At 45.7% G+C, this 27,439-nt stretch overlaps 1 protein-coding gene across 5 annotated transcripts in view; it reads right to left on the bottom strand.

Moving 5' to 3' along the window:
- The window catches only part of LOC126354370 (kazrin), a 903,527-nt gene that overhangs the window by 308,059 nt on the left and 568,029 nt on the right, over positions 1-27,439 (bottom strand). For all 5 annotated transcript variants that reach the window (XM_050003952.1, XM_050003953.1, XM_050003955.1 and 2 more), the window contains exon 2: positions 2,232-2,371. In XM_050003952.1, the coding sequence (XP_049859909.1) occupies positions 2,232-2,371 (140 nt within the window). The remainder of the gene's footprint in view (positions 1-2,231; positions 2,372-27,439) is intronic.

Genomic DNA, 27,439 nt, shown 5'->3' with positions numbered 1-27,439 from the left:
ACTGGCCGGCCGCTGTGACCGAGCGGTTCTAGGAGCTTCAGTCTGGAACCGCGCGACCACTGCGGTCGCAGGTTCGAATCTTGCTTCGGGCATGGATGTGTGTGATGTCTTTAGGTTAGTTCTAAGTTCCAGGGGACTGATGGCCTCAGATGTTAGGTCCCATAGTGATCAGAGCCATTTGAATCATTTGATTTGAACTGGTGACCTGTACACTCAAACACTTCTGAGTGATGTTTCAGATCGGTGGTGTAAAGATACACTTGATGCCATTTAGCTGATAATTTTGGCCTCTAGTCAACCCCCTACATTTTCGTCATTGTGTGTTTTGATGAATTCTGTGGCTCTAACGGACGTATGTCCGTTTTTGGAGTTCCGTCCCTCAATCGGTAAAAATGAAACCCTTACAGGATCACTTTGTTGGCTGTCCTTCAGTCTGTCCGAGTGTCTATCCGATTGTTCAGAACCCTTTTTCTCAGGAACTGGTATCCGTATAAAGACGAAATTTTATGTCCCTCGCCGATGTAAAAAGGGAAGCAAACGAAAGATAGGCCATTTGTGTCACATATTGAGATGCTCGAAAACTTACTCATAAAAACCCATAGGGTACTTCCCATTGGTCCACAATCATGAAATTTGGCAAGAAGAAAGGTTTCTCTGTACAAATAAATGAAAAATCTGAAATTGTTAATTTGTAATTATATCACGGCAAAAACTCTTGGCGTTTGTTATCCGACTGTCTGTCTGTTCCTCCGTCTGTTAACATCGCTTTTTCTCAGGAATGGGTAGACGTATAAAGTTGAAATTCAGGTACTTACTGAGGTTCAAATGGTTCAAATGGCCCTGAGCACTATCTGACGTCATCCGTCCCCTGGACTTAGAGCTACTAAAACCTAACTAACCTAAGGACAGCACACGCATCCATGCCCTAGGCAGGATTCGAACCTGCGACTGTAGCAGCAGCGCGGTTCCGGACTGAAGCGTCCAGAAGCGCTCGGCCACTACGGACGGCACTTACTGAGGTCTATTAGCCTTTGCTGGTGTGAAAATGTTAACTTTTTAAAATTCAGTGAAATCAAAAGACTTCAAACTTGAAATTAAGTAGTTCTCTAAAGTCTTGGAATACATGGGACCAATATCTTGCCGGCATCATTGTCAATGACACGTAAAATCATCGAGATCCTAGATTCCCGAAATGGATGAACTGTCTGTGTAAATGATTACGTATGTAAGGAACCTTCAATGCTCGAGTCCAGCTGACAGTTAGTCAATACAAAATTTGAGAATACGAGGGTTGGAACTTAAATAGTGCTAACTATTTATTCACAACCGATACAATAGAGTTACATGTTTGCACCTGTTACTGTCCTTCAAAGTAGTCACCAGCGTTGTATCGAAATCGTTGCCAGCGATGTGGAAGGAGTAGTATACAGTTAGCAGAGGATGTTCCCTTGATGGTGCGAATGGAGCGGTTTAAAGTTATCGTGATTCTCGTGTACAACTGTGATGGTGTTATCCGAACGAATTACGTTCCTCCACGGCAGACAGTCAGTGCACAGTATTACTGTTCGATTTTGGAGCATCACCTGCGACCAGCTTTGCCAAAGAAGCGGCGACACTTTTTGCGCAATCCACCCATCATTTTGTACGACAATGCGCGGGCGCATACAGTGCAAGCTGTGGCTGCATTGTTCGGTCGATAGGACTGGGAAGTACTGTACCATCCACTTTACTTCACGGACTTAAGTCCTTGTGACTTTGATTCGATTCCGAAGATGAAGGAACCACTTCGTGGCATTCGCTTCAGAACTGTTCCAGAGATTCGACAGGCAGTAGACCGCTCCATTCGTACCATCAACAGAACAGGCTCTGCTAACGATATACTACGTCTTCCACATCGCTGGCAACGGGTTCTACACAACGCTGGTAACTACTTTGAAGGACAGTAACAGGTGCAAACATGTAACTCTTTCCTACCGGTTGTGAATAAGTAGTTGTCCTCTGATCATTAATGAAAACACAATAACGCAATATTTAAATCTATGTCAATGTGATGGAGTCTGTTGCAATAATATTTCGAAAAAAAAAAAGATCTTGTAACTTTTGACAGTGCAAACGGAAAACCACAGTTGTGAATCGGAAACAAAAGAGGATACAAAATGATCCCTTTGCTTCATCACGCCTGTAGTGCGTATTGCTATGAGATAGACAGTAGAGAGCGGTGTTGTGCTGACCTGAGCGTCAACCAGGAGGCGCCGCATTACAGCCATGGAGGAGTGGAGGCCGTGCGGCTCGCCATGATGTGTCGCGGGCAGGAGGTCCGGGCCGAACGAGATGGCCAACTGCCGCTGCAGCGAGTCCAGCGCCTGGATAGCTGCAACACGCCCAACACGCCTTTCTGTCAGCACCTCGCAGAGCTGAGGACACTATTTCACAGTTGTCCATTCTTAAATATGCGTTACTAAAACATCTGAAAAAACACAAAAGATGGCTCTGATAGAGAATGCTTAAATTTTATGTGTGGTCTACATTTTTTAACGGGAGCTGGAAGCAGTTGCAAAAACACCAATTTTCTCTAAAGAGTCTCTGGAGAACAAACATTAGGTGTTGATGTCATACCAAGCATCTATCTCCTGAAAACATAATTCCTATAAGCTAGAGCTGCCCAAAATACACTACTGGCCATTAAAATTACTACATCACGAAGATGACGTGCTACAGACGCGAAATTCAACCGACAGGAAGAAGATGTTATGATATGCAAATGATTAGCTTTTGAGAGCATTCACACAAGGTTGGCGCCGGTGGCGACACCTACAACGTGCTTATATGAGGAAAGTTTCCAACCGATTTCTCATACACAAACAGCAGTTGACCGGCGTTGCCTGGTGAAACGTTGTTGTGATGCTTCGTGTAAGGAGGAGAAATGCGTACTATCACGTTTCCGACTTTGATAAAGGTCGGACTGTAGCCTATTGCGATTGCGGTTTATCGTATAGTGACATTGCTGCTGGCGTTGGTCGAGATCCAATGAGTATTAGCAGGATATGGAATCGGTGGGTTCAGGAGGGTAATACGGAACGCTGTGCTGGATCCCAACGGCCTCGTATCACTAGCAGTCGAGATGACAGGCATCTTATCCGTATGGCTGTAAAGGATCGTGCAGCCACGTCTCGATCCCTGAGTCAACAGATGGGGACGTTTGCAAGACAACAACCATCTGCACGAACAGTTCGACGACGTCTGCAGCAGCATGGACTATCAGCTCGGAGACCATGGCTGTGGTTACCCTTGACGCTGCATCATAGACAGCAGCGCCTGCGATGGTGTACTCAACGATGAATCTGGGTGCACGAATGGCAAAACGTCATTTTTTCGGATGAATCCAGGTTCTGTTTACAGCATCATGATGGTCGCATCCGTGTTTGGCGACATCGCGGTGAACGCACATTGGAAGCGTGTATTCGCCCTCGCCATACTGGCGTATCACTAGGCGTGATGGTATGGGGTGCCATTGGTTACACGTGTCGGTCACATCTTGTCCGCATTGACCGCACTTTGAACAGTGGACACTACATTTCAGATGTGTTACGACCCGTGGCTCTACCTTCATTCGATCCCTGCGAAACCCTACATTTCTGCAGGATAATGCACGACCGCATGTTGCAGGTCCTGTACGGGCCTTTCTGGATACAGAAAATGCTCGACTTCTGCCCTGGCCAGCACTTTTTCCAGATCTGTCACCAACTGAAAAGGTCGTGTCAATGGTGGCCGAGCAACTTGCTCGTCACAATACGCCAGTCACTACTCTTGATGAACTGTGGTATCGTGTTGAAGCTGCATGGGCAGCTGTACCTGTACGCACCATCCAAGCTCTTTTTGACTCAATGTCCTGGCGTATCAAGGCCGTTATTAGGGCCAGAGGTGGCTGTTCTGGGTACTGATTTCTCAAGATCTAAGCACCCATATTTCGTGTTAATTTAATCACATATTAGTTCTAGTATAACATATTTGTCCAATGAAAACCCGTTTATCATCTGCATTTCTTCTTGGTGTAGCAATTTTAATGGCCAGTAGTGTATTATGCCGTAATTCATAAGTTTATCAAAATACACGGATCGAATTAAATTTGGGCTTTTATACCAAAACTGACTCCAATTCTCATTCTTGGCTGTCGTCATAGAAACTATGTTTTACGTTTCGTGAAATGCAAAATTTTGCATTTATGCACATTTGAAACATATTGCCGATCTTGGCATCTTTTTCAAATCTTGTTAAGGTCTGACAAAAGATTTCTGTAGCATTTTTCCGATAGTGCATCACTGCAGACAAGAGCATCACCAAAACCTCTTAGGTAACTAATAATATTATCTATAGCGTGAAAAGCAAAGGACACGGCGCACCTCCCTGTGTCCCGCATGAACAAACTTTCTCATCCGTGACGACCCTCAGTCTCAGATTACATCCTTCCTCCTCCATACCCACAAATCCCCGACCCAGTCACAAATTTCATTCGATACCAGACATGATCAAACTTTCGTCAATAATTTTCGCGTTTTTGAACTCAGCCTTCTGTAAAATACAATATATTTCTTTTTATATTTAAACAAACATGTTTCGACACCTGTGTCTTATCCTCTATGGTTCTCGATTTATTTATGGAACTACATTACTTGTGGAAGTGGATTTCTGCAGTCGGCTTGTTTTTATGCCTGTTATATTTAGACATAAAGTCATATTTTCTTCTTATATGGTATTTATAAACATTGTTGTCCACATTATTTTATACTTCACTGCCGCCTGTTTTCACACGATTTTTACACAAAAACGAGATCTGAGAAAAAAAATTATGCCACTACGCTAAAAGAGAAACGCTCATGGACCCTCAAGTCACGGTTTTGTCTAAAAATCGTGTAGAAGCAGATGGGAATGAGGTATAAAAAGGAATGGACAACAGTGTTTATAAATACAATAGAAGAAGAATAGGCACCAACGATGTACAACTTTACGAAAAAGTTACTTGCAGTATAACGATAAAACAAAAAAATCCACTTACGTAAGTAGCGTAATTTCAGCAATAAATCGAGACCCACAGAAGATGAGACGTAGGTGTCCAAACAGTTAGTAAGTGGAAAAAGAAATACATTGCCTTTTTCGGAAGGCGGATTTCAAACAACCGAACTATCTAATGAAAGTTCAATCATATCGAAGATGATTTGTGCTTGGATTGGGGATTTATACGTTGGGAGACGCAGCATGTTATCTAGGATGGATAGTCACTAACATGCATAGAAGTATCTTCAGGTGGGTCACAGGGAAATGCTTTCGGACCTTTGATGTTGCTTGTGGTATAACCATGACCTAACAGATAACATGACTGCAGATGATGCGCTTTGTCTGTAAGTAATTAAGTATTATGGGTAAAACACCCCACAAATCTTCTGTTAGGTCTCAATAAGATTTTAAAAAAATGACGTAAAGATCAGAAAGCTTTGAGTGTAAAATGTTACATTTCACGAAACCAAAAAATTATATTATTCTATGACTACAATAGCCAGGAGTCACAACTGGACTCCTGGCACAGATTTGTATGACTCGCAGAAGAGGGTCACGGAAATGGTGAAAAACCTGACCTCGCTGACACTAGTTACCCCGCAAAAGGCAACTTGCAAACTTGCAAAAACCAGTATTATGTACGGTATTTGTTAGGGAAGCGAAGCCAAGACTACATTTACAACGGGCACGTAAGCAATTCTTCCCGTTCTCAGTACTGTAACTGTAGAGGAAGAATATCTGCTACAATGAGAAGTACACACTGCCTTGCGCTTAACACCGGTTTGAATTCACTGTATGTAGATCTAGTTGGTTCTGCACCAATATTCGGGAATGAGACTTGTTACCATATGCAAATGACTGCTGACAATTAATTGACATGTAGAAATACAAATAAGTTCGGAGAAAGTCCGTAATAGCTGTACGGTTTTCGTTCACGGTCAAATAAATTGTAATAGTTCATGTACTAATATTCTCCAAATTATAATGGAAGCTGCAAAACGTCTCTAAAGAGAAACTTACACGAGAAACGGCGTGGCTTACTTTTCACAAAAGTGGCTTGGTGGCACAGGGCGCATAAGCTACGATACCTACTGGATACTATGATCCATTTTCAACACAAAGGTTCTCTTTCTGTGTTCCGGGAAGCCTTAGTATTCAATACCGTCAGGCCGAAATAGTTCATTAAAGGTTAAGCGATGGAAAACATTACATCTGCTTCTGTAGATCCCACAAAGATACAATACGGACTGCTGTGAAGGGGCTGTAGTTATTGAACGAATGCAAATTGCTTAAATCAGTAATCTCTGGCTTATAAAAGCCCGTATATTGCAGGGAAAATCCGACTAATTAGCGAAATTGAAGTAAACGCAAAAGTCATTCCAAACAATCCCCCATGAGTTAACGAAGTTAGCAAAACTGGATAAACAGAACGTAATTGCCAGCACAAAGTAAAACTGCAGAATGTGAGCACCGAATACGAAATTAGCAACGGGGTTGTAATGTCGAGTGGCAAATGATTCTGTTATGTCTGCTCTCAGGAGAGGCGAATGACAAAGGACGTATTCCGACGCACCATTTCGTATCAGAATCCTTCATGGTTTTACAGTAGCGCCGAATATAAGCTCACAGGGCACAGGAACACACTTGTCACTTTGAAGTGCTGTAGATGCGGAGAATTGGTACCGGTCGGCCACGTCACACCCTACCTCTGACGTGTGCTTATTTTAAATTTATCAATCATCAAGTGTTGAGTTCCCTTCTCCATCTTCATGACGAGTGTGCTGAACACATTCCCACCTTCCAACGATTACAGCCTTTGCCCTAACGGAAAAGCATTATATTTACATTTCCACAGTGTTTTATCAGTATTTAATGTAATTTCTTAATGATTATTTCGATGTGAATATGGGGAGAGAGATATTCTAAGATGGTTGTAAAAGTGTGTTATGACCAGAGAGTGAATACATTATTTCGCTGTATTTAAAAAAGTCATATTTGTGAAGTCTGGTCTCTTCCTGAGAAAACAGTAATTCATTATAATACGTAAAAATGGCGTAGTATGAAGAGAAAATACACTTTAAAATGGGAATCATTTTCTGAAACGCATGGTGTAAAATATGCGTAAAAGAAAATCGTAACTTGTAGCATAAAAGTTATTTGTAAACAAAGGTATGTTTTATGCTTATGGGCCAAAGTGGTGAGTGAAATTATCTACCAAGGCCGGTAATCGAATTCAGGCCGCCTGCTCAGTGTGCAGATGCGTTAGTCACTAAGCCCCCTTGGCACGGCAGTTCACACAACTGCACGGATTACCTTCGAAAGCCTTCCTCCTCAACCCTGATCCTCACACAGTCTACTTTAAATTCCCCCTGGTACACGAACAAAATTGCCGAGGTTCTCCATGTTCTGGAACAACAACTCTGCAACGAACGTAAATGAAATCATATCTGTATGAGACTAGTAAAATCTCTGAAACTGTGTTATTTCAGTTGTATAAGAACTTGCACCAGGGTTTCATGGAGGACCCCATTTACCTTCGATGCTGAGTGCTATTCCAGAATATGGGTAGTTTCTGCAATCCGGTTCTTGTGTAACGGGGAATTTAAAGTAGACTGGGGGTGACAATTAGAAATTGCATCGAGAAGGGAGACCCGCCAGGGTAATCTGTACAGTTGTGTGCAACTGCTGTGCCAAGATGGCTTAGTGGCTAACGTACTTGCCTAATTAGCAGGAGACTTGGGTTCGATTCTTGGCCTTTAATCAAGAGTGTCACTCCCCGTTTCAGTCTATATACATACAATCCTATTTGTATGAGATCATTAAAGCCACTAAAAATGTGTCATTTTATCTGCAAACCTATTGTTTTCACAACCGCAGGCTTTCAAAAAACCATTTGCAATGGACTAGATTAGAGTGGTATTTAGTTAATTAGACGGAGAACTGTGAACTGCCAAGACTTTTCCCTTGCCGTTTCTCTTTCTGGAAAACCTTCCCCACTGCAGAAATGAACAGCGGAGCGGCTCAGACACACCGCGGATATAGCGTTAGCAGGTGGCGTAGTCATTTCCGCTCCGGGGTTGCCCATTTCTTGGGAGGACGAGTATGACAGGCCGACTGAAAAGGAAGAAGCAGCCAGATTGTGGTGCTTCAGAGAGGCAATCTATGGGTGCGCTGGTCTTTAAAATTTTGAGCTAACATCGGTGCAGTATATGGAGGAAGGCGGTAAATGGCAGTTCCGCATTAATTTTGGATTAATACAATAATAGTTAATTGTCTGAAGTGTCCGCCCCTGATAGCTGAGTGGCAGTCCGCCTTTAGCCGCAGAGCAGCTCGTACTTGTTTACGTCCCGGCTGCGAACGCTCGCGGAAGAAGCGGTGTTTACACCGTCGTCACTCGCGTGTGTTACTGTTTGAACCGAACGCAATGGCACACAATTTCCGAAAAACCACGATACAGTTCACGTTCTGTAACGAGTATGCACGACCGAAGGCTTTCGAAATCGAACGTTTCTTGAGAGACGAAGTGCAACTTAATTACACGGAGATTATTGGAATTCATTTATCAATCATGAGCAGCACTCTTTACGTAAAGATGATTGACGACGCAGCATGCGATAGGATCATTGAAGCAGCCAAACGAGGATTCCAGTTCCGACACTCCGATGGTCATATTGGCGAAGTTTTAGTCGCTCATTCGGGCCTGGGCGTGCGTACGATTCGAGTGTTCGAGCTGCCTTTGGAGGTACCAGAATCATTGGTCACTGAATCGCTCCAGCCATATGGCAGAGTTATTAGTCATACGGCCGAACGTTGAACAAGTTTTAGCACATATCCAGTGCTCAATGGTGTCCGACAGGTGCGAATTGCCCTTACGAAACATGTGCCATCGTACATCAACATCGGCGGCTGTCGAGCTATTGTCATCTATGATGGACAGCCCCGGACATGCTCCGGGTGTGGTGGTGAAGGACATCTTCGATCTGCGTGTGTGCAGAGGAGACTCGTGCAACTCCCCAGCGGAGACCTCCAGAATCCGACTACACCAACGTCACTACCGATGACTTACGTGGCGGCGCTTCGCGGGGAGGTGACGCCGAGGTCGGAACGCACTATCGAACCGACGCCGCAGTTGATTGAGGCGCCCTCGGACCCCACTGACGAAGGAATGGCTCCGACCAACCTCCAATCCCAGACATTACAGGTGGTGCAAGAAGAGGTTGACAGCATCACAACAGGCATGGAAGCTGAAGTGGAACGGCCCCAGGGCGTTGTAGCGACGGCGAGACTGCAGGAGATACAAGATTCACCGACACCAGAGGCCGAGGTGAGGGCCCGCAAACAAAGCTCGCCAAAGCGCCGCAAGAAGCGCCGACTAAACTCTGCAGAGACGCTATCTTCTCTTCTTGGGAGCCCTGAGGAGACTAACACTATGGACCTGTCTGACTTGGAACCAGAAGCTTCGGATGTCGCAGACCATATGAATTCGGACAGTGAAAAGATGTCATGTCGCTCAGACGACGCGTCCGCTCAGGAGCCTGCTACCCCTTCTGCGGTGGAGTCTAAAGCTGCCAAAGAACAACAGCTGTCACTCATCAATGCTGCACAGGAAAATTTGGAGCACCACAATGATATCAGCTGGTATGAGCAGGACGATGAAATCACCGATGTGGACCATTCTACTGGTGGGGACTCGCATCCGTCTGCATCTCAAGAAACCTAATACCGCAGGGACACGTCCGTCGGGCGGCCCTCTGCTGATGTGCAAGGGACTGTCGATACGGTGAAACTTTGTCATTTTAACATCATGTGGAGATGACAGCTATTCGATCCCAGGCATACAGAATAGGGACAGTGAATGTAAATACCATTAGATCGCCTGTGAAACAGCAGTTGTTTAGGGACATGATATACGTGTCGGATGTGGATATACTGATGGTGCTGGAAATCTACATTCCTGAGTTCCAGGAAGTCCATGGCTACATCTCCTACACCTCGCCGCATTCGAACAACGACAGTGGAACGGCGATATTGGTCCGGGACGGGATTCCGGTTCGCGACCTGGCTTATCTACCTTCGGCACGAGGACTGGCGATAACTGTTAATGGAATTCGCATTCTCAATGTTTAAGCACCTTCCGGCACCGACAACAGACGGGCGCGTGCGAGATATTATTCGGAAGAGATTGTGCCCTTATTTACCGGCAGATTCGATCATTTCATTATAGATGGTGACTTCAATTGTGTTTTAGCCCAAAAAGACCAGACTCCACATTACAATACCTCTCGTGAATTGCATGTGCTATGCCGGGATCTGGAGTTAAGCGACACCTGGGACATGATTCATAGGAACCGTGAGGGATATACTTTTTATACCAGTCACTCGGCGAGCAGACCATCGAATATATGTTTCGGATGGCCTACAGGATAAGGTGATCGACGCGGAACGATGGCCTGCGGCATTTACTGATCATCTGGCTTACATTTGTACCATATCACTCCCTAGGCAAAGTGTGTGGAGAAGCCGCGGGACATGGAAGCTCAATTCGTCACTTTTGGCAGACCCCGAATGTCGTCAGAGAGTCGAGGAGGTATGGGCCACATGTCAACGCCGTCTACCAACATATACCTCCGTGCTTCAATGGTGGCTCGAGTGTACTAAGCCGGCAGTAAGAAGAGAGCGCTCATAGAGTATGGTCGGGATAAGACGAGATGGCAAAGAGACACTGTTGATTATTATTACACCATGCTTCGTGAGCTGTCCTTCCAGGTGCCGTCTCCAGAACATCAAGGCACAAATCCTATCGATCACGCGACGACGACTGGGTGGCATCCCAATACGGGCACGATGTCTCGACACCATCACTGGGGAACGTACCTCGATGCACCACGTGTCGCGGGAACATAAACGTTACCGCCGGGCATTGGTAACAGTGCTCCACGGTTTAGATGGCCGTCAACTGACAACACAACAGGACATTACAAATGAATTTTTAGAGCATTTCCGCCACTTCTATGCCGGTACACCGACGGACCGTCTCGTGGGGGAAGAGATACTGCAACATCTGCAAACGACACTGACAGAGACGGATAAGGCAGCGCTTATGGAGCCACTCACAGAAGACGATATAAAGGTGGCACTCACAAAAGGAGCGGCCCATAAATCACCAAGGCCAGATGGGATTACGCTAGAGTTTTATCGAGAATTCGTGGACATGATGATGCCACAGTTGGTGTCGATGTACAATGAGGCGATGCGTCCGGACATGCGCCTAGCGTCGGATTTTGTGACGGGCTTTCTTCTTCCCATCCCGAAGATGGCAGGGAGTCGCAATGTTAATCAATATCGGCCTCTCACTATGCTAAACACCGATTATAAAATCTTTGCAAGACTACTAGCGTCTCGTCTCAAGCTGGCGATATCCATGACAATATCCACTGATCAGGCTTGCCTAGGGGTGCGAAGAAACATCTCCTCGGCGTTAAGTGAATACCGTGACGTTATCGCCCTTGCGGAAACGTGTAAAATGCGAGCAGCGATGATATCTGTGGACTTCGATCGTGCCTTTGATAGGATAAACCATGACTTCTTGGCGTCAGTCATGAGCCGAATGGCGATTCCACCTGTTTTCATCTCCATCGGTATGAGGCTAATACAAGGGGCTACATCGAAGGTGATTGTAAAAGGCCGGGAAGCGGGATAGATTCCCATTAACAGCTCAGTCCGACAAGGGTGCCCACTCTCCATGATGCTGTTTGCGATAGCGCTTGAGCCGCTGATGTGTGTTATGAGGCGCTCACTTACTGGGATAGCGCTTAATGAGAACTCGTTCGTTTGCCGCGCATATGCGGACGACATGATCCTCCTTGTCAGATCAGGACATGAAGTGCGTCAGGCTGTTGAACATCTAGACTCTTAAGGGACGGCGGCAGGCAGTGTCGATAACATGACGAAATCCAAAATAATGCACATTGGACGGGGTGTGGAAGACGTACCGGGACCGTTTCAGACGGTGGAATCGCTGAGATGTCAGGGGATTACATTTACCCGTTCACTACGGCGGTCAGCGGCGGCGAGTTCTCGGCGGCTTCTGCAGAATGTTCGTCTGACGATACGCAACAACTCAATGAGAGCCTTTGACATGATCCAACGTGTGACATACACCAACGTTCACATAGCGTCACGACTGCCCCATTTAGCGCAGATCCTACCAATACCGAAGGGTATTGCAGATCGCCTCATGGCTGCCTTTGGTTACTATGTTAGTACTGGGATGTTATTTAAGATCGAGTATGATACCTTAACACTACAGTTCCGGAACGGTGGCCTCAACCTCACAAACGTGAGAAACAAAGCTCTGGCGCTTTACATGCGAGCGATGATACGAAATTGTCAACAAAGAAAGCATACCATAACGTCAGCTCTGATAGAAGTACTTGTTCCGCCTTCGTACGAACCCCCTATTGCGATGGGCAATATTTCGCCTTCCCTTGCACACATTTCCTCATTTCTTGTTGATTACAGTTATGTTCGTCTGAAAGTACCTTCGACGAGAATACCCACGACTCGGGAGATCTATAGATGCTTGATGGATCACCATGGTCGCAATATAATGGAATTCAAATACCCGTCGAGAACGTGGAACCACATTTGGTGTGCAGTGCATACTCCATTACTGTCAACAGCAGCGAGATCGATGTGGTATATTCTTATAAACCGTAAACTTGTGACCAGGAGTCGATTACATACAATTCATATGGTCGATTCTCCTCTTTGCACCAACTGTGGACTGTTAGCAACGGAAGAATATGGTTTAGTGTGTGGCGCAGCGAGGGACGTCTGGATCCTGACGCATCGAATACTGGCCTTCCTTCAGCGCACTAACTACACAGAAATCACATCGGATGTACTTTTTCTACCGGACAAGACCTTTTTTCCCAAACAAAAGACATATGCGGTCAATTGGATCGCTGGACATGCGACGAAATATTTGTATTCGTACGATATTAAGTCCGTGATGGAGTATTGGATGTATTTACAAGAACAACACGAGCTCATACGGAGTCATACGAAATACAGGACTTACTTTTCCAATTTTTTAAGAAGTGTTTTTCACAATCCTCACGATAGCTGGGGTGTCCGCCCGTGACTAGGATTTTCATTTACTTTATTGCTGTTACAAAAAAAAAGGAAAAAAAGGCGGCCTTTGTGTTGATTTTTTGGTTTCCAAATTGTTTTTCCTGTCTCGATACTTTTCTTATCCCTAGGACAGCACAATTGTACGAATAAAGATTGTTTGTTTACCCTGCCTCCCTGTTCAAAATTTAAAAAAAGATAACAAAAGCGCAGTGAGTAGCGCCATTGTAATAAAAAAAATAAAAAAAGATGGATAGAGCATCTGCAAAAAAAAAAAAAAAAAAGAAAGTGGAGACAGCCATCTTTCATACACGGATTGTGGCGCTACTTGTTGAAATTCATTTTTTTGGTGTCTCAAAACTAAATTAAATTCAATCTGGAAAGAGAAACCAGTTTCATTTTACTTGAAAAAACTTCGCAAAGTAATTGTTGAAGAAAGAAGTAAAAAATCTCGTGAGTTTCATTATGGTATTAAAACCTACAATTACATTCATTCAAGGATAAATTCACTGACTATTTCAAGTTTGATGGACAGAATTATTTTGAAAATTCCTTACTTCAGGAACAGTGACTGGTATTAGGCAGCAAAATTACAAGAGTTTTCTTTTTTTCGTCTTTTTCTGGATCCGATCGGTCGCGAAATTAAAAGAACAGCGAAAATTCGAGGAAGCTTTGCGCATATGTGACGTGCAGTGTCTGTGCTATGCCCGTCGATCGCGTCGCGTTAGACTTTTTAGTTCTGAAGGCACGGAGAGCATGTAAAGATGCCTACAAATAGTAGAGTCTCCCTCCAAGTGTGAAGTGTAAGATGTCATTCGATTACTTCCCGCAGAGGGGTTCCGCCGGATTTCATGCAGCCCACATGGAAAATTTTGGAAATTTGTAGTTATTTCCTATGGGACCGAACTGCTGAGGTCATCGGTCCCTGGGCTTAAACACTACTTAGCCTAACTTAAACTAACGCTAAGGACAACACACACACACACACACACCCATGCCCGAGGTAGGGCTCGAACCGATGCAAGGCGCCCTAGACCGCGCGCAACAGCCCACCTGACGTATCTGTTATGCACGACAGCAAAGTGTAGCAATGTTACAGAAACTTTCACACAGAACGTAATGACGTTCATAAAGTAGGCAGTCAAGGAAAGAACAGAGTGTCAGTCGCTGATCTTGTACAGCGAGTGGATCAGGCCATTTGAGATAACTGTCAGTTCACAATTTCTATGTTGAGAGTTTCGTTTCCCGAGCATTTTTCCACAGACAACGAGCTGCAAACCAGCTTAGAGAATTGGCCGAAGGCACAAGTGGTTGCTTTCTATGACGGATGTGTTGGAAAGTTAGTACCATGGTATTACAAATGTACACTCCTGGAAATTGAAATAAGAACACCGTGAATTCATTGTCCCAGAAAGGGGAAACTTTATTGACACATTCCTGGGGTCAGATACATCAAATGATCACACTGACAGAACCACAGGCACATAGACACAGGCAACAGAGCATGCACAATGTCGACACTAGTACAGTGTATATCCACCTTTCGCAGCAATGCAGGCTGCTATTCTCCCATGGAGACGATCGTAGAGATGCTGGATGTAGTCATGTGGAACGGCTTGCCATGCCATTTCCACCTGGCGCCTCAGATGGACCAGCGTTCGTGCTGGACGTGCAGACCGCGTGAGACGACGCTTCATCCAGTTCCAAACATGCTCAATGGGGGACAGATCTTGCTGGCCAGGGTAGTTGACTTACACCTTCTAGAGCACGTTGGGTGGCACGGGATACATGCGGACGTGCATTGTCCTGTTGGAACAGAAAGTTCCCTTGTCGGTCTAGGAATGGTAGAACGATGGGTTCGATGACGGTTTGGATGTACCATGCACTATTCAGTGTCCCCTCGACGATCACCAGAGGTGTACGGCCAGTGTAGGAGATCGCTCCCCATACCATGATGCCGGGTGTTGGCCCTGTGTGCCTCGGTCGTATGCAGTCCTGATTGTGGCGCTCACCTGCACGGCGCCAAACACGCATACGACCATGATTGGCACCAAGGCAGAAGCGACTCTTATCGCTGAAGACGACACGTCTCCATTCGTCCCTCCATTCACGCCTGTCGCGACACCACTGGCTGGAAGCGGGCTGCACGATGTTGGTGCGTGAGCGGAAGAAGGCCTAACGGTGTGCGGGACCGTAGCCCAGCTGCATGGAGACGGTTGCGAATGGTCCTCGCCGATACCCCAGGAGCAACAGTGTCCCTAATTTGCTGGGAAGTGGCGGTGCGGTCCCCTACGGCACTGCGTAGGATCCTACGGTCTTGGCGTGCATCCGTGCGCCGCTGCGGTCCGGTCCCAGGTCGACGGGCACGTGCACTTTCCGCCGACCACTGGCGACAACATCGATGTACTGTGGAGACCTCAAGCCCCACGTGTTGAGCAATTCGGCGGTACGTCCACCCGGCCTCCCGCATGCCCACTATACGCCCTGGCTCAAAGTCGGTCAACTGCACATACGGTTCACGGCCACGCTGTCGCGGCATGCTACCAGTGTTAAAGACTGCGATGGAGCTCCGTATGCCACGGCAAACTGGCTGACACTGACGGCGACGGTGCACAAATGCTGCGCAGCTAGCGCCATTCTACGGCCAACACCGCGGTTCCTGGTGTGTCCGCTGTGCCGTGGGTGTGATCATTGCCTGTACAGCCCTCTCGCAGTGTCCGGAGCAAGTATGGTGGGTCTGACACACCGGTGTCAATGTGTTCTTTTTTCCATTTCCAGGAGTGTATAAGCCGGAGCGGCGACTATGAAGAGAAGTAAATGGAAGGTGTATCTCGAAGTTGCGGATAAAACATTCTTGATTTTCACTGCGGTTTCCATTTCGCAACTGATCTGATCTTGAGAAAAAAATAGCCCTAGTAGTTATTTTCAGAAGGAAAGTTCTCGAGGTGAGTTTTTTCTGGCTCAATGGCAAATAATGGAGCTATGTTTTAGTGATTATTGTATTAACATGTGAACATCGAAAATTGAAGCACCTATTTGTAATGTTAATCATATAAGGAAGCCAATGAAACTTACATAATTCGAAATGTACTTTAACGTAGATGTTCACAAAAAGAAGCTCAACTGTGGTCGTAGCCACCGCAAGTACACTCATGCTCATAAACTAAGGAGAATGCTTATACATGGTAGAACAACGCTCTGGTGGGCGGTTTGCAGGTTTAAATCACATCGGCGTATGACCATACGGTGCATTTGACCCGCGGTCGTCGCACGGTGGCGCTGGAAACAGTCCACATACGCAGAGGTGTGTTGGTGTATGTCAGAGTACGGTTCAGGGAGAACGTGTGCAGACGTTTTTAGACGTGCTAATGGTGACTGTGTGTTGAAAATGGCTCATAGGACACATATTGATGATGTTATGAGGGGTAGAATACTAGATCGACTGGAGGATGGACAAACACAGCAGGTCGTAGCACGGGCCCTCCGTGTGCCACAAAGTGTGATCTCAAAATTATGGCAACAATTCCAGCAGACAGGAAACGTGTCCAGGCGCTACAGTACGGGACGTCCACAGTGTACAACACCACAAGAAGACCGATATCTCACCATCAGTGTCCGCAGACGGCCACAGAGTACTGCAGGTAGCCTTGCTCGCGACCTTACCGCAGCCACTGGAACAGTTGTCTCCAGACACAGTCTACAGACAACTGAACAGACATGATTTATTAGCCTGGACACCTGAAAGGTTCATTCCACTAATCCCTGGTCACAGGAGAGCCCGTAAAGCCTGGTGTCAAGAACTCAGTACATGGACATTGGGACGGTGGTTATGTTCGAGTCCAGGTATAGTCTGAACAGTCATTCTCGCCGGGTTTTCATCTGGCGTGAATCAGAAACCAGATGCCAGCCCCTTAATGTCCTTGAAAGCGATCTATATGGAGGTCGTGGTTTGATGGTGTGGGGTGGGATTATGATTGGTGCACGTACACTCCTGCATGTCTTTGGCAGAGGAACTGTAACAGGTCAGGTGTATCGGAACGTCATTTTGGACCAGTATGTTCTCCTTTTCAGGGGTGCATTGGGTCCCACCTTCCTCCTGATGGATGATAACTCACGGTCCCACCGAGTTGCCATCGTGAAGGAGCACCTTGAAACAAAAGATATCAGGCGAATGGAGTGGCCTGCCTGTTCTCCAGACCTTAACCCCTACGACACTTCAAGAGCTCCGACAGGCACTGGTGGAAAAATGGGAGGCTATGCCCAAGCAACTGCTCGACCACTTTATCCAGAGTATGCCAACCATTTGTGTGGCCTGTGTACGTGTGCATGGTGATCATATCCCATATTGATGTTGGGGTACATGTGCAGGAAACAGTGGCGTTTTGTAACACGTGTTTCGGGACGGTTTTCTCAACTTATCACCAATACCGTGGACTTACAGATCTGTGTCGTTTGTGTTCGCTATTTGCCTATGCTGCGCCAGTTTTGTGTAGTGCCACGTTGTGTGGCATCACATTCTGCAGTTGTCCTTAATTTATGAGCATGAGTGTAGTAAAAGAAACTAGGCACACATACACACATGAGAAAAAGTTTTCTCTGTCTCTCACACTGCTGCCAGCTTCTACCCCACGTACGAATCAGGTGAAGTGGTAGAAATGACACACGAAAGCAGCAACGTTTCCTGAAATCGCGCGCTGCTGCTTGGGCCGCAGGCTCGAATCCTGCCTCGGGCATGGGTGTGTGTGATGTCATTAAGTTAGTCAGGTTTAAGTAGTTCTAAGTCTAGGAGACTGATGGCCTCAGATGTTAAGTCCCATAATGCGTAGAGCGTTTTGAACCTGAAATCGCATTCTAGGGTCGTTCATATTTAAATGCTGCAGATTCTTCACTTGCAGTAACACATGCATACCAGGCAGCTACAATCTCACAATTGCTAGGTCGCTGATGTTGTCAGCAACGGAAAACGAAACATCATAATAAGCAAGCATTCAGGGGCAACACAGATTGCACAAAATGTTGTTTATTGGCGTCGTGTTTTCGCTTACTTTTGGTAAGGGTACACGAACTAATTTGTATTCACTTGCCGTCTTTACCAAAAACTTGAAGTAAGTATCTAATTCTCAATTTCTTCATTTTAAATAGGTAGGATTTCCCTCACTGTACGGAAACAACCCCTCGAAGAAGAACGCTAACGGTTTGGACTGAGGGACACAATATCTGCGACGGCAAAGTAATGGGAGTATGTGGACATTGGCAGTCATGATTCTATTGTTATGTTAAGAGATATATTGAAATGTGCACTGAACGTAACTCCAAACAATTTTCAGCGTTATTACAGCGCTTGATGAATTTACAGGGAGATTTTTTATTGCAAAAAGTCTAAGGCGCTGGAGTCATGGACTGTGCGGCTGATCCCGGAGGAGGTTCGAGTCCTCCCTCGGGCATGGGTGTGTGTGTTTGTTCTTAGGATAATTTAGGTTAAGTAGTGTGTAAGCTTAGGGACTGATAACATTAGCAGTTAAGTCCCATAAGATTTCACACACATTTGAACATTTTTTATTTCAAAAATTTCACATCTGCTGTTACTTAACGTGTTACAACGGCATACGCATTGTGGTCATAAGCGAAAAGTTAATTAACTGCCGTGAACATAAATTTTATTTTTTAACGCACTGTATCAAGGACTCACTTCAAATGATCGAACAGTCAAAGAATTATTTGAATAATACTTGAAGCTACAATGCAGCATACACACAACTGGTCAAATTTCGACCACAGGCAATACGACTAACATTAATTATCAAAACGATAATTAAAGTTAAGGTGTGAAGTCAAGTGTTGAATATTGTTTCTGGATAGAACGACCACCTAGCTTTTTATTAATGGCTTCAGAATAAGTACGACAGTGAAAGCAGTTCTCAAAGTATACCATTCATTATTCTTTCCGACTCCGTACTTAGATGCTACGGAAGACATTCAAGGTTGTAGCAAGGTCAAGCAGTTTTGAGAACCGACCAGCCACACGTAATAAAAGACGGTAAAAATAGTCTATAGTTTGGAATAGAGCAAAATCATGTAGGGACGTTATACCATGATCACACAGCTATGCGCATACTTTCCTTGTTTGACTAACACTCAGGCGCTCTGTCGAAACTCAATTCGCCCTATAAATCACCTGATATCAATGGCTATAAAGTGTTTGGTACAATGTGGAATAGTGTGTGGAACGTAGCATTGACGCAAATTGGCAGCTTTATGTGATTTGATCATCAATATGTGGCTTCAGCAGTATATGGTATATAAAAAAAAACTCATGGGTTGTATTCCTTGCTGAATTTGGGCCATTACCTGGCGCATAGGCGGTGTTAGTGCAATGTCTGTTACCGGTCACCAATTCTTTATCCGGTGCGCTTAGATATTAGCCCCAACAGCCGTTCAGCAGTGTTTTCATTGATTTAGAAGCATCACAGTGCTCGCACAACAGCAGCCAGTGTAGCTATTCCGCCGAGACAAACTGGCTGGCCGGGATTTGGCAGCTCCCCGAGGACTTGTTGGCCCAGCGATGCTCCCTGGGGCGGGGGGGGGGGGGGGGGGGGGGGGGGAGGGGGGGGGGGAGGGTTAGGGGTAGGTGGAGCAGGAGGGGTCGCGTCTTGCTTGTGGCTTCTCGCTGAACTTCCCACAGGCACAGGCGGTCCAACGATCCACAATTAACGCTCGAGTACTAACGGAAAGATTTTACGTGTTTCACAAAAATTTCAACGTTCTTCATATGAATAATAATGTACTCGTGCGCAAGACCATACTATCGTACCAATGTTTGAGCGTTGCACAGACTCACAAACTAGCACGCTAGCACTAACAGTATTGAAAATACAGTAACGCTGTTTAAAGCGAACAAGGCATGAAGCCCTTAGGACAGTGGTCGTCCAACGTTTTTGCTCGACATCCAATACGATACTGTGGCGTGGCACCTCGGACCGCACATGTACCGATTTTATTATTAATTAGTTGCTTCCGGTCACGCGTTGCTGTGGCTCTCTCTGGTGTAATGAAAAAGAAAGAAAAGAGGGAGCACACATTTCTAATGCATAGCCTGTGGGAATCTATGTCCTAAACTTCTCCTCTCTGTCTCTGTCCATCACCCCCTTGCCGCCTCTCTCTCCATCTTCTCCTCCCCCTTTCTCTCCTTCTCCTCCCTCCCGCTCCCTCCCCTCTCTCGGTCCATGACCTCCTGCCCCATTCTAAGTCCATCTGCCAGTACCCCATCTCCTCCTGTCCCCTCTCCCTGTCTATCTCTCCCTTTCTACCGTGTACTTCATTTTTGCCCCACCCAACTGTCGATATCCTCTTGCCCCTTCTCTCTAACCCTGAGCTTTGTTTATTGTTCTTGCAAATTGAGATGCTGTAATAGTATTCTAATCATGAACCGCTAAGTCATAAATTCGAGTTTCCTGTTTGTTAACCACGTTTCACTATTATATATTTTATAAATGTGTTATACAGTCTTAATTACATTAGCATCACAATATTCGGCACCTACAGCCATCCATTTCCACCCACCGTGACTAAAACCTCATAGTGCACAATGCGAGAAAAATGGCTTCGGGCACTATGGGACTTAACATCTGAGGTCATCAGTCCCCTATAACTTAGAACTACTTAAACCTAACTAACCTAAGGACATCACACGCATCCATGCCCGAGACAGGATTCGAACCTGCGACCGGAGCAGTCGCGCGGTTCCGGACTGAAGCGCCTAGAACCGTTCGGCCACCGCTTCCGGCGCACAATGCGAGACTTTAGGCTTCCATACATAAACGCCATTGGTGTACAGTGAGTAGTTTTACCGACAAAGTGAAATATATGGGTGAGATTGTCTGCATGTTTGTGCATACGTGATAGCTGTGGCAACTGTATCGACACTGTTCTCAAGTTTACGCGAGCATTTTTTCCTTCGTTATTTTTCCGGCGGTTATTATAAACAATATTGAGACGGATTGGTCACAGATCACACCACGCAATTTTTGTCGGCAACGCCTAGTCTTAATGACGTTAGAATTACAATTTTTACCACCCACTGCCACCCACTGAGGCCAAAACACCATAGTCCACAATGCGAGATTTAAGCCTACTCTCATGCATGAACCCACAGGTCTGCAGTGAATAGTTTTGGCTACAAAGTAAAGTATACGGACACACGTCCCACATAACTTAGTACTTTTGAGCCCTCAGAAACCTACTCATGGTGAGCGCGCGATACCTTGGCCGCCGATCCCCAAATCGTTATAACTCGGCACCTTTCGGAACACTCGAGTCGAATGTTTTAGTTTTCAGACTGCGACCATCTGCAGTGACCCACAGTTGACACTGTCAGCACCTGATGAAAGGCTAATGTTCACGTTGAGAGAGGATTTATTGGATGGTAAAAGTAACTGTTCTCATATTTAAACACATTATGCTGTATGACACGCGATCACGAATGCTTACAAAATCTTCTGTACCTTCTTTTTCTTCTACTCATTGTATTGTATCACAGCAGCCTTAATGTAATTTCACGTTCCTTGCTGCAAATATGTACCGCATTTGAAGATGACCGTCCCTTCCGTGTTAAAATTTATGTCATATCAGCTAATCAAATGGTTCAAATGGCTCTGTGCACTGTGGGACTTAACATCTGAGGTGATCAGTCCCCTAGGACTTAGAACTACTTAAACTTAACTAACCTAAGGACATCACACACATCCATGGCCGAGGCAGGATTCGAACATGCGACTGAAGCACCTAGAACCGCTCGGCCACCCCGCCCGGCCTATCAGCTAATCGCTACGAGCTGTGAGTACAGGAAGACAAACAATAAAACATCAGTCTCCCCACATGCTCTAACTCCGGCGTGGCCGCGCCACTTACCACCCACCCCTGCGGCAAGAGGCCAGCTTTACTCAGCTCACGGGTGAATACGCCAACGTCCATTATAATTAAGCAGATCTTAAAACATTATTATCTCTGTATTTTTGTTTCTTACTCAGCGGGAATACTAAACTCTTAAGAACCCTTTAAAGTTAGTTGACGTTCTTTGGTTTTTGGACTGGGCTTTTCGTTGCTAGAAGCATACTACTGCAAATTACGGCTGAGAGTTCGGTTCGGATCGCACGTGGCTGGGAGCCTGCAGTTTGACGACCACTGTACTGAGGGATTCCAGCTCCACTGAACTGGTTTCTTTCCTCGCCGAAATGTGTTGTGAAGTGCTTGCGCAGCTAACAGTCCCGCGTGACTGCAAAATAGCGCAGGAGACTGCTGTTTAGGTGTTTACAAAACAGGCACACTATCTCTGATGCTTGTCTGTTGCACGACCAAAATTTTTGCATTTGTGTAGGAAAACAAGCCTCTCTCAAAGATTGAGCAGGGAGCGGGTATTCAAGAAATGCAACTCCTGTGAACAGCAGGTTTCTTTATTGATAGACGACATCTCGCAAACAACAGATACCTGTGAAGAAACAGATTCCAGCTATCTAGATTTCCGTTAGACGTTGGACACATTGACAGTTTGTCAACTACTAAGCCAACATACGATGTTACGGACTATCTTGGCAAAAAATGTGATTAACTCGATGAATATGTGATTAGTAGAATCTAGAACGGTGTGCTGGACTGCGAATGTTGCATAGAAGCGATAGTAACATACAGCGTACCATAAGGAACAGTATTAGGACCTCTAATTTTGCTCCGGACACTGCGAGAGGGCTGTACAAGCAATGATCACACGCACGGCACAGCGGACACACCAGGAACCGCGGTGTTGGCCGTCGAATGGCGCTAGCTGCGCAGCATTTGTGCACCGCCGCCGTCAGCGTCAGCCAGTTTGCCATGGCATACGGAGCACCATCGCAGTCTTTAACACTGGTAGCACGTCGCGACAGCGTGGACGTGAACTGTATGTGCAGTTGACGCAGCGACGCACGGATGCACGTCAAGACCGTAGGATCCTACGCAGTGCCGTAGGGGACCGCACCGCCACTTCCCAGCAAATTAGGGACACGGTTGCTCCTGGGGTATCGGCGAGGACCATTCGCAACCATCTCCATCAAGCTGGGCTACGGTCCCGCACACCGTTAGGCCGTCTTCCGCTCACGCCCCAACATCGTGCAGCCCGCCTCCAGTGGTGTCGCGACAGACATGAATGGAGGGACGAATGGAGACGTGTCGTCTTCAGCGATGAGAGTCGCTTCTGCCTTGGTGCCAATGATGGTCGTATGCGTGTTTGGCGTCGTGCAGGTGAGCGCCACAATCAGGACTGCATATGACCGAGGCACACAGGGCCAACACCCGGCATCATGGTGTGGGGAGCGATCTCCTACACTGGCCGTACACCTCTGGTAATCGTCGAGGGGACACTGAATAGTGCACGGTACATACAAACCGTCATCGAACCCATCGTTCTACCATTCCTAGACCGGCAAGGGAACTTGTTGTTCCAACAGGACAATGCACGTCCGCATGTATCCCGTGCCACCCAACGTGCTCTAGAAGGTGTAAGTCAACTACCCTGGCCAGCAAGATCTCCGGATCTGTCCCCCATTGAGCATGTTTGGGACTGGATGAAGCGTCGTCTCACGCGGTCTGCACGTCCAGCACGAACGCTGGTCCAACTGAGGCGCCAGGTGGAAATGGCATGGCAAGCCGTTCCACAGGACTACATCCAGTATCTCTACGATCGTCTCCATGGGAGAATAGCAGCCTGCATTGCTGCGAAAGGTGGATATACACTGTACTAGTGCCGACATTGTGCATGCTCTGTTGCCTGTGTCTATGTGCCTGTGGTTCTGTCAGTGTGATCATGTGATGTATCTGACCACAGGAATGTGTCAATAAAGTTTACCCTTCCAGGGACAATGAATTCACGGTGTTCTTATTTCAATTTCCAGGAGTGTATTTATGTACATGTAACAGTTCGAATGCGAGGGCTCTATGGCTTTACTTTTATTCTTTTTTTACGGAATGAGTAACTGGAGGGCGCTTTATAGCGAGGCAGCAATTTCGCACAGCTTGGTGGCAAACGGAGGCGGTGAGTGAGTGTGGGAGCACGTGGGAGCGCCGCCGCCTATCGACCTGTGGCGGCAGACACGGGGCAGCCAGCCAGCCGGCCTTATCTCCCTTTTGTGTTGTCGCAGCCACTGCCGCCACCGCCGCCTCTGTTGTTGTTGTTTGTTTGTCGTCGGTAGTTTGTCGCGAGGCGCGCCGCAGCGCTTTATCAGGACAGGTAGCGCGGGCGGCTGCTCTGCGGTTGCAGGCGCGGAGCTTTGTCAGAGGCGGGCGGCTTTTGCTGTCGGGTCTCACCTATAATTTGGGTGCGCATTCTGTTTGTGCCACTTACGTCGCGTCTCTTCGTCGTTTCTGTCCACAGAAACGCACAGATATCGCAGCTGCTTTGCCAATGCATTATGCGTATGTTCATGTACGTCGTTACGTTACCAGGCTGACATTTTATCGTAACGAAACTAAATGCTTTCGTTTGTATTAGTAATGCTGCAGTGTATGTTATCGACTCCTGCGCAGTGATAAGGAACGTTCCACCAAATTTCATCCTAATTTCAGTGGAAACTTTTCAGTTTTTATAGTAAAAAGTTTTTTTTAAAGTTTCGCCTTAATGCAGGATAAATGAAGTGTTACATGACAAATGACGACTGTTCACAAAGTAACTTACGTTTTAGAACTAAAAAAATCTAAAAAGCACATTGTTCAGATATTTTTCAACATAATCACTGTATATAAAAGGCAATGTCCCGACTGACTGATTTTTCGATATTCCATCCCTAAGGGAGTGAAGTACGGGATGAAAGTTTTTTGAAAAATGTCGCTTTTAAGGGAATTTTGACGCCCGATTAACCAAAACTGATATTTGATTTCTCGGTCGGAATCAAACAAACACGTTTCACATTTTTGGAAATCTAACCCCTATGTGGGTGAAATAGTGGGTGAAGGTTTATTTTAAAAATAAATCATTATTAAAGAACTTCTGAAGTATTTTTAAAGCTACATCTATGAAAATTGGCATTTGACTTTTAGGCTGCAAAAATAAAAAAAATACATGTTTCAGTGTTTTTGGAAATTCAACCCCTAAGGCAGTGAAATAGGGGGTGAAATATGTTATGAAAATATTTCACTGCCAAAGCATTTTTAAACCTTAATCTGTAAAAATGACATTTGGCTTTTCAAGCCGGCCGCGGTGGTCTCGCGGTTCTAGGCGCGCAGTCCGGGACCGTGCGACTGCTGCGGTCGCAGGTTCGAATCCTGCCTCGGGCATGGATGTGTGTGATGTCCTTAGGTTAGTTAGGTTTAAGTAGTTCTAAGTTCTAGGGGACTGATAACCACAGCAGTTGAGTCCCATAGTGCTCAGAGACATTTGAACCATTTGAACTTTTCAGTTGGAAAAGAAAAAATACGTGCTTCACTGTTTTTGGAAATCAAACTCACGACGGGGTATAATAGGGCCAGACTGATTTACGGACTCAGCATCGCCCAGCCCAAACCGCTGATGAAAAAAACTTGAAATTTGGAAAGGGTGTGGATCTTAGCCTGTGGGCATACTTTAACAACGGTCTGTTCGAAATTCTACTCCTAAGGGGGTGAAATAGGGGATGAGAAGAGTTTTTGAACTATGTCGCTATTAAGGCAGTTTTGAAGCTAGAACTACGAAAATTGGTATTTGGTTTCTTAGTTAGAAATAATAAAGCACCCCTATCGGCTGAAATTTTATTCTGAAAAAAAAAAAAATTATTAAAGAACTACTACAGCATGTTTGAAGCTACATGTATGAAAACTGGCATTTGACATCTCTGTTAGAAATTAAAAAAATAAATGTTTCAGTGACTTTAGAAACTCAAGTTTTGTGTGTGTGCGCGCGCGTGTATGTGTGTGTGTGTGTGTGTGTGTGTGTGTGTGTGTGTGTGTTTGGAGCTCGTGGGCGCTCAGCGGCGAGGTTACTAGCGCCGCTTGGAAATTGAACCCCCCAAGGGTGTGAAATAGGGGATGAAAAATTTTACGAAATTATTTCATTATGAAAGCATTTTCGAAACTAAAGCTATGAAAATTTGTATTAGGCTTCTCTGTTAGAAATAAAAAAGAAAGCACTTGTCTCAGTGGCTTTTGGAAACTCAACCCCTAAGGGGGTGGCGTAAGAGCTGAAAATTTTTAATAAAATATTTTGTTATGTTAATAAAGGTTTAAAACTAAATCTTTAAAACTGGTATTTCAGTTCTCGGTTAGATATAAAGAAATATGTGTTAGGGAATGGAAGTTTCTATGGAAATATCACCACAAGAACGCAACAGGAGTTTGACACCAGCTAGCAGCCGGTTTTAAGATAGTCTCCGGATAAATTAAGACATTTATCAAATCGGTCTACCAGCCTGTTAATTTCATCGTCACAAAATATTGCCTCTTGAGACATCAACTGTGAACGGACGCTGTCTTGCGGACCAAGCCTTCACATGTGACAGAAAGTGAAAACCGCTCGGAGCGAGGTCTGGTCCCCACTGTGGTTGACCAAAATACTCCCTACAGACACGAATCGTTCACGTCCCGGATCATACTACTTCAAAAGATGTAACGAGGAAGTTTTATAAGTCAGAAATTAATTCCAGCCGTACCAAATATTAGGCACAGCTATAACTAAATTCCGAGGGAACGTCAAGTTCCTCGGCTAATGATAAATAAAATGTCAAGTGGTGCGATTTAGGCAACTCTCCTCTAATGCAATGTGAGGGGGACGTAAGAGAAAAGCTTATCGACTGGACTGCGCTCTGCTCTGTTCTGGTCGTGGTCCTGGAATTGTGAGTCGCCCATCTGGTCTGCGTCCAATATCGGCCAACGGTCACCATTGAAACGAAATTAAACTAGTGCTCCGTGGTCTCTGCGGCGCCCCGATTCCCTTTAATAACGCTCCCTGCAGCCGGCGCTTAAACGCATGCCTCATCGCAGTTGCCACGTATTGCTAAAGCGATCGGGCGGCGATCTTTTCTTTTCACCGCTCTCATTCTGTGCACGTTATTACGTTGTCGATGGGAATTAGCGCGCTGGTTGCTGCAGAGTGCTCGCGGAATTTTATATTCAGCAGTGGCGGTGGAGAGTCGTAGGCTATGAATACCTACGAGATGTAGTATCCATTTCGACGTCCTTAATAGTATTTACTGAAATTTCATAGCGAATTTATATCTCTATAATTAACATCGTGAGTCATGATGACAACTATGTTATA

This window comes from Schistocerca gregaria, chromosome 3, assembly GCF_023897955.1.
Source record: "Schistocerca gregaria isolate iqSchGreg1 chromosome 3, iqSchGreg1.2, whole genome shotgun sequence".
NCBI lineage: Eukaryota > Metazoa > Arthropoda > Insecta > Orthoptera > Acrididae > Schistocerca > Schistocerca gregaria.
This window is presented reverse-complemented; position numbering and strand designations above follow the sequence as displayed.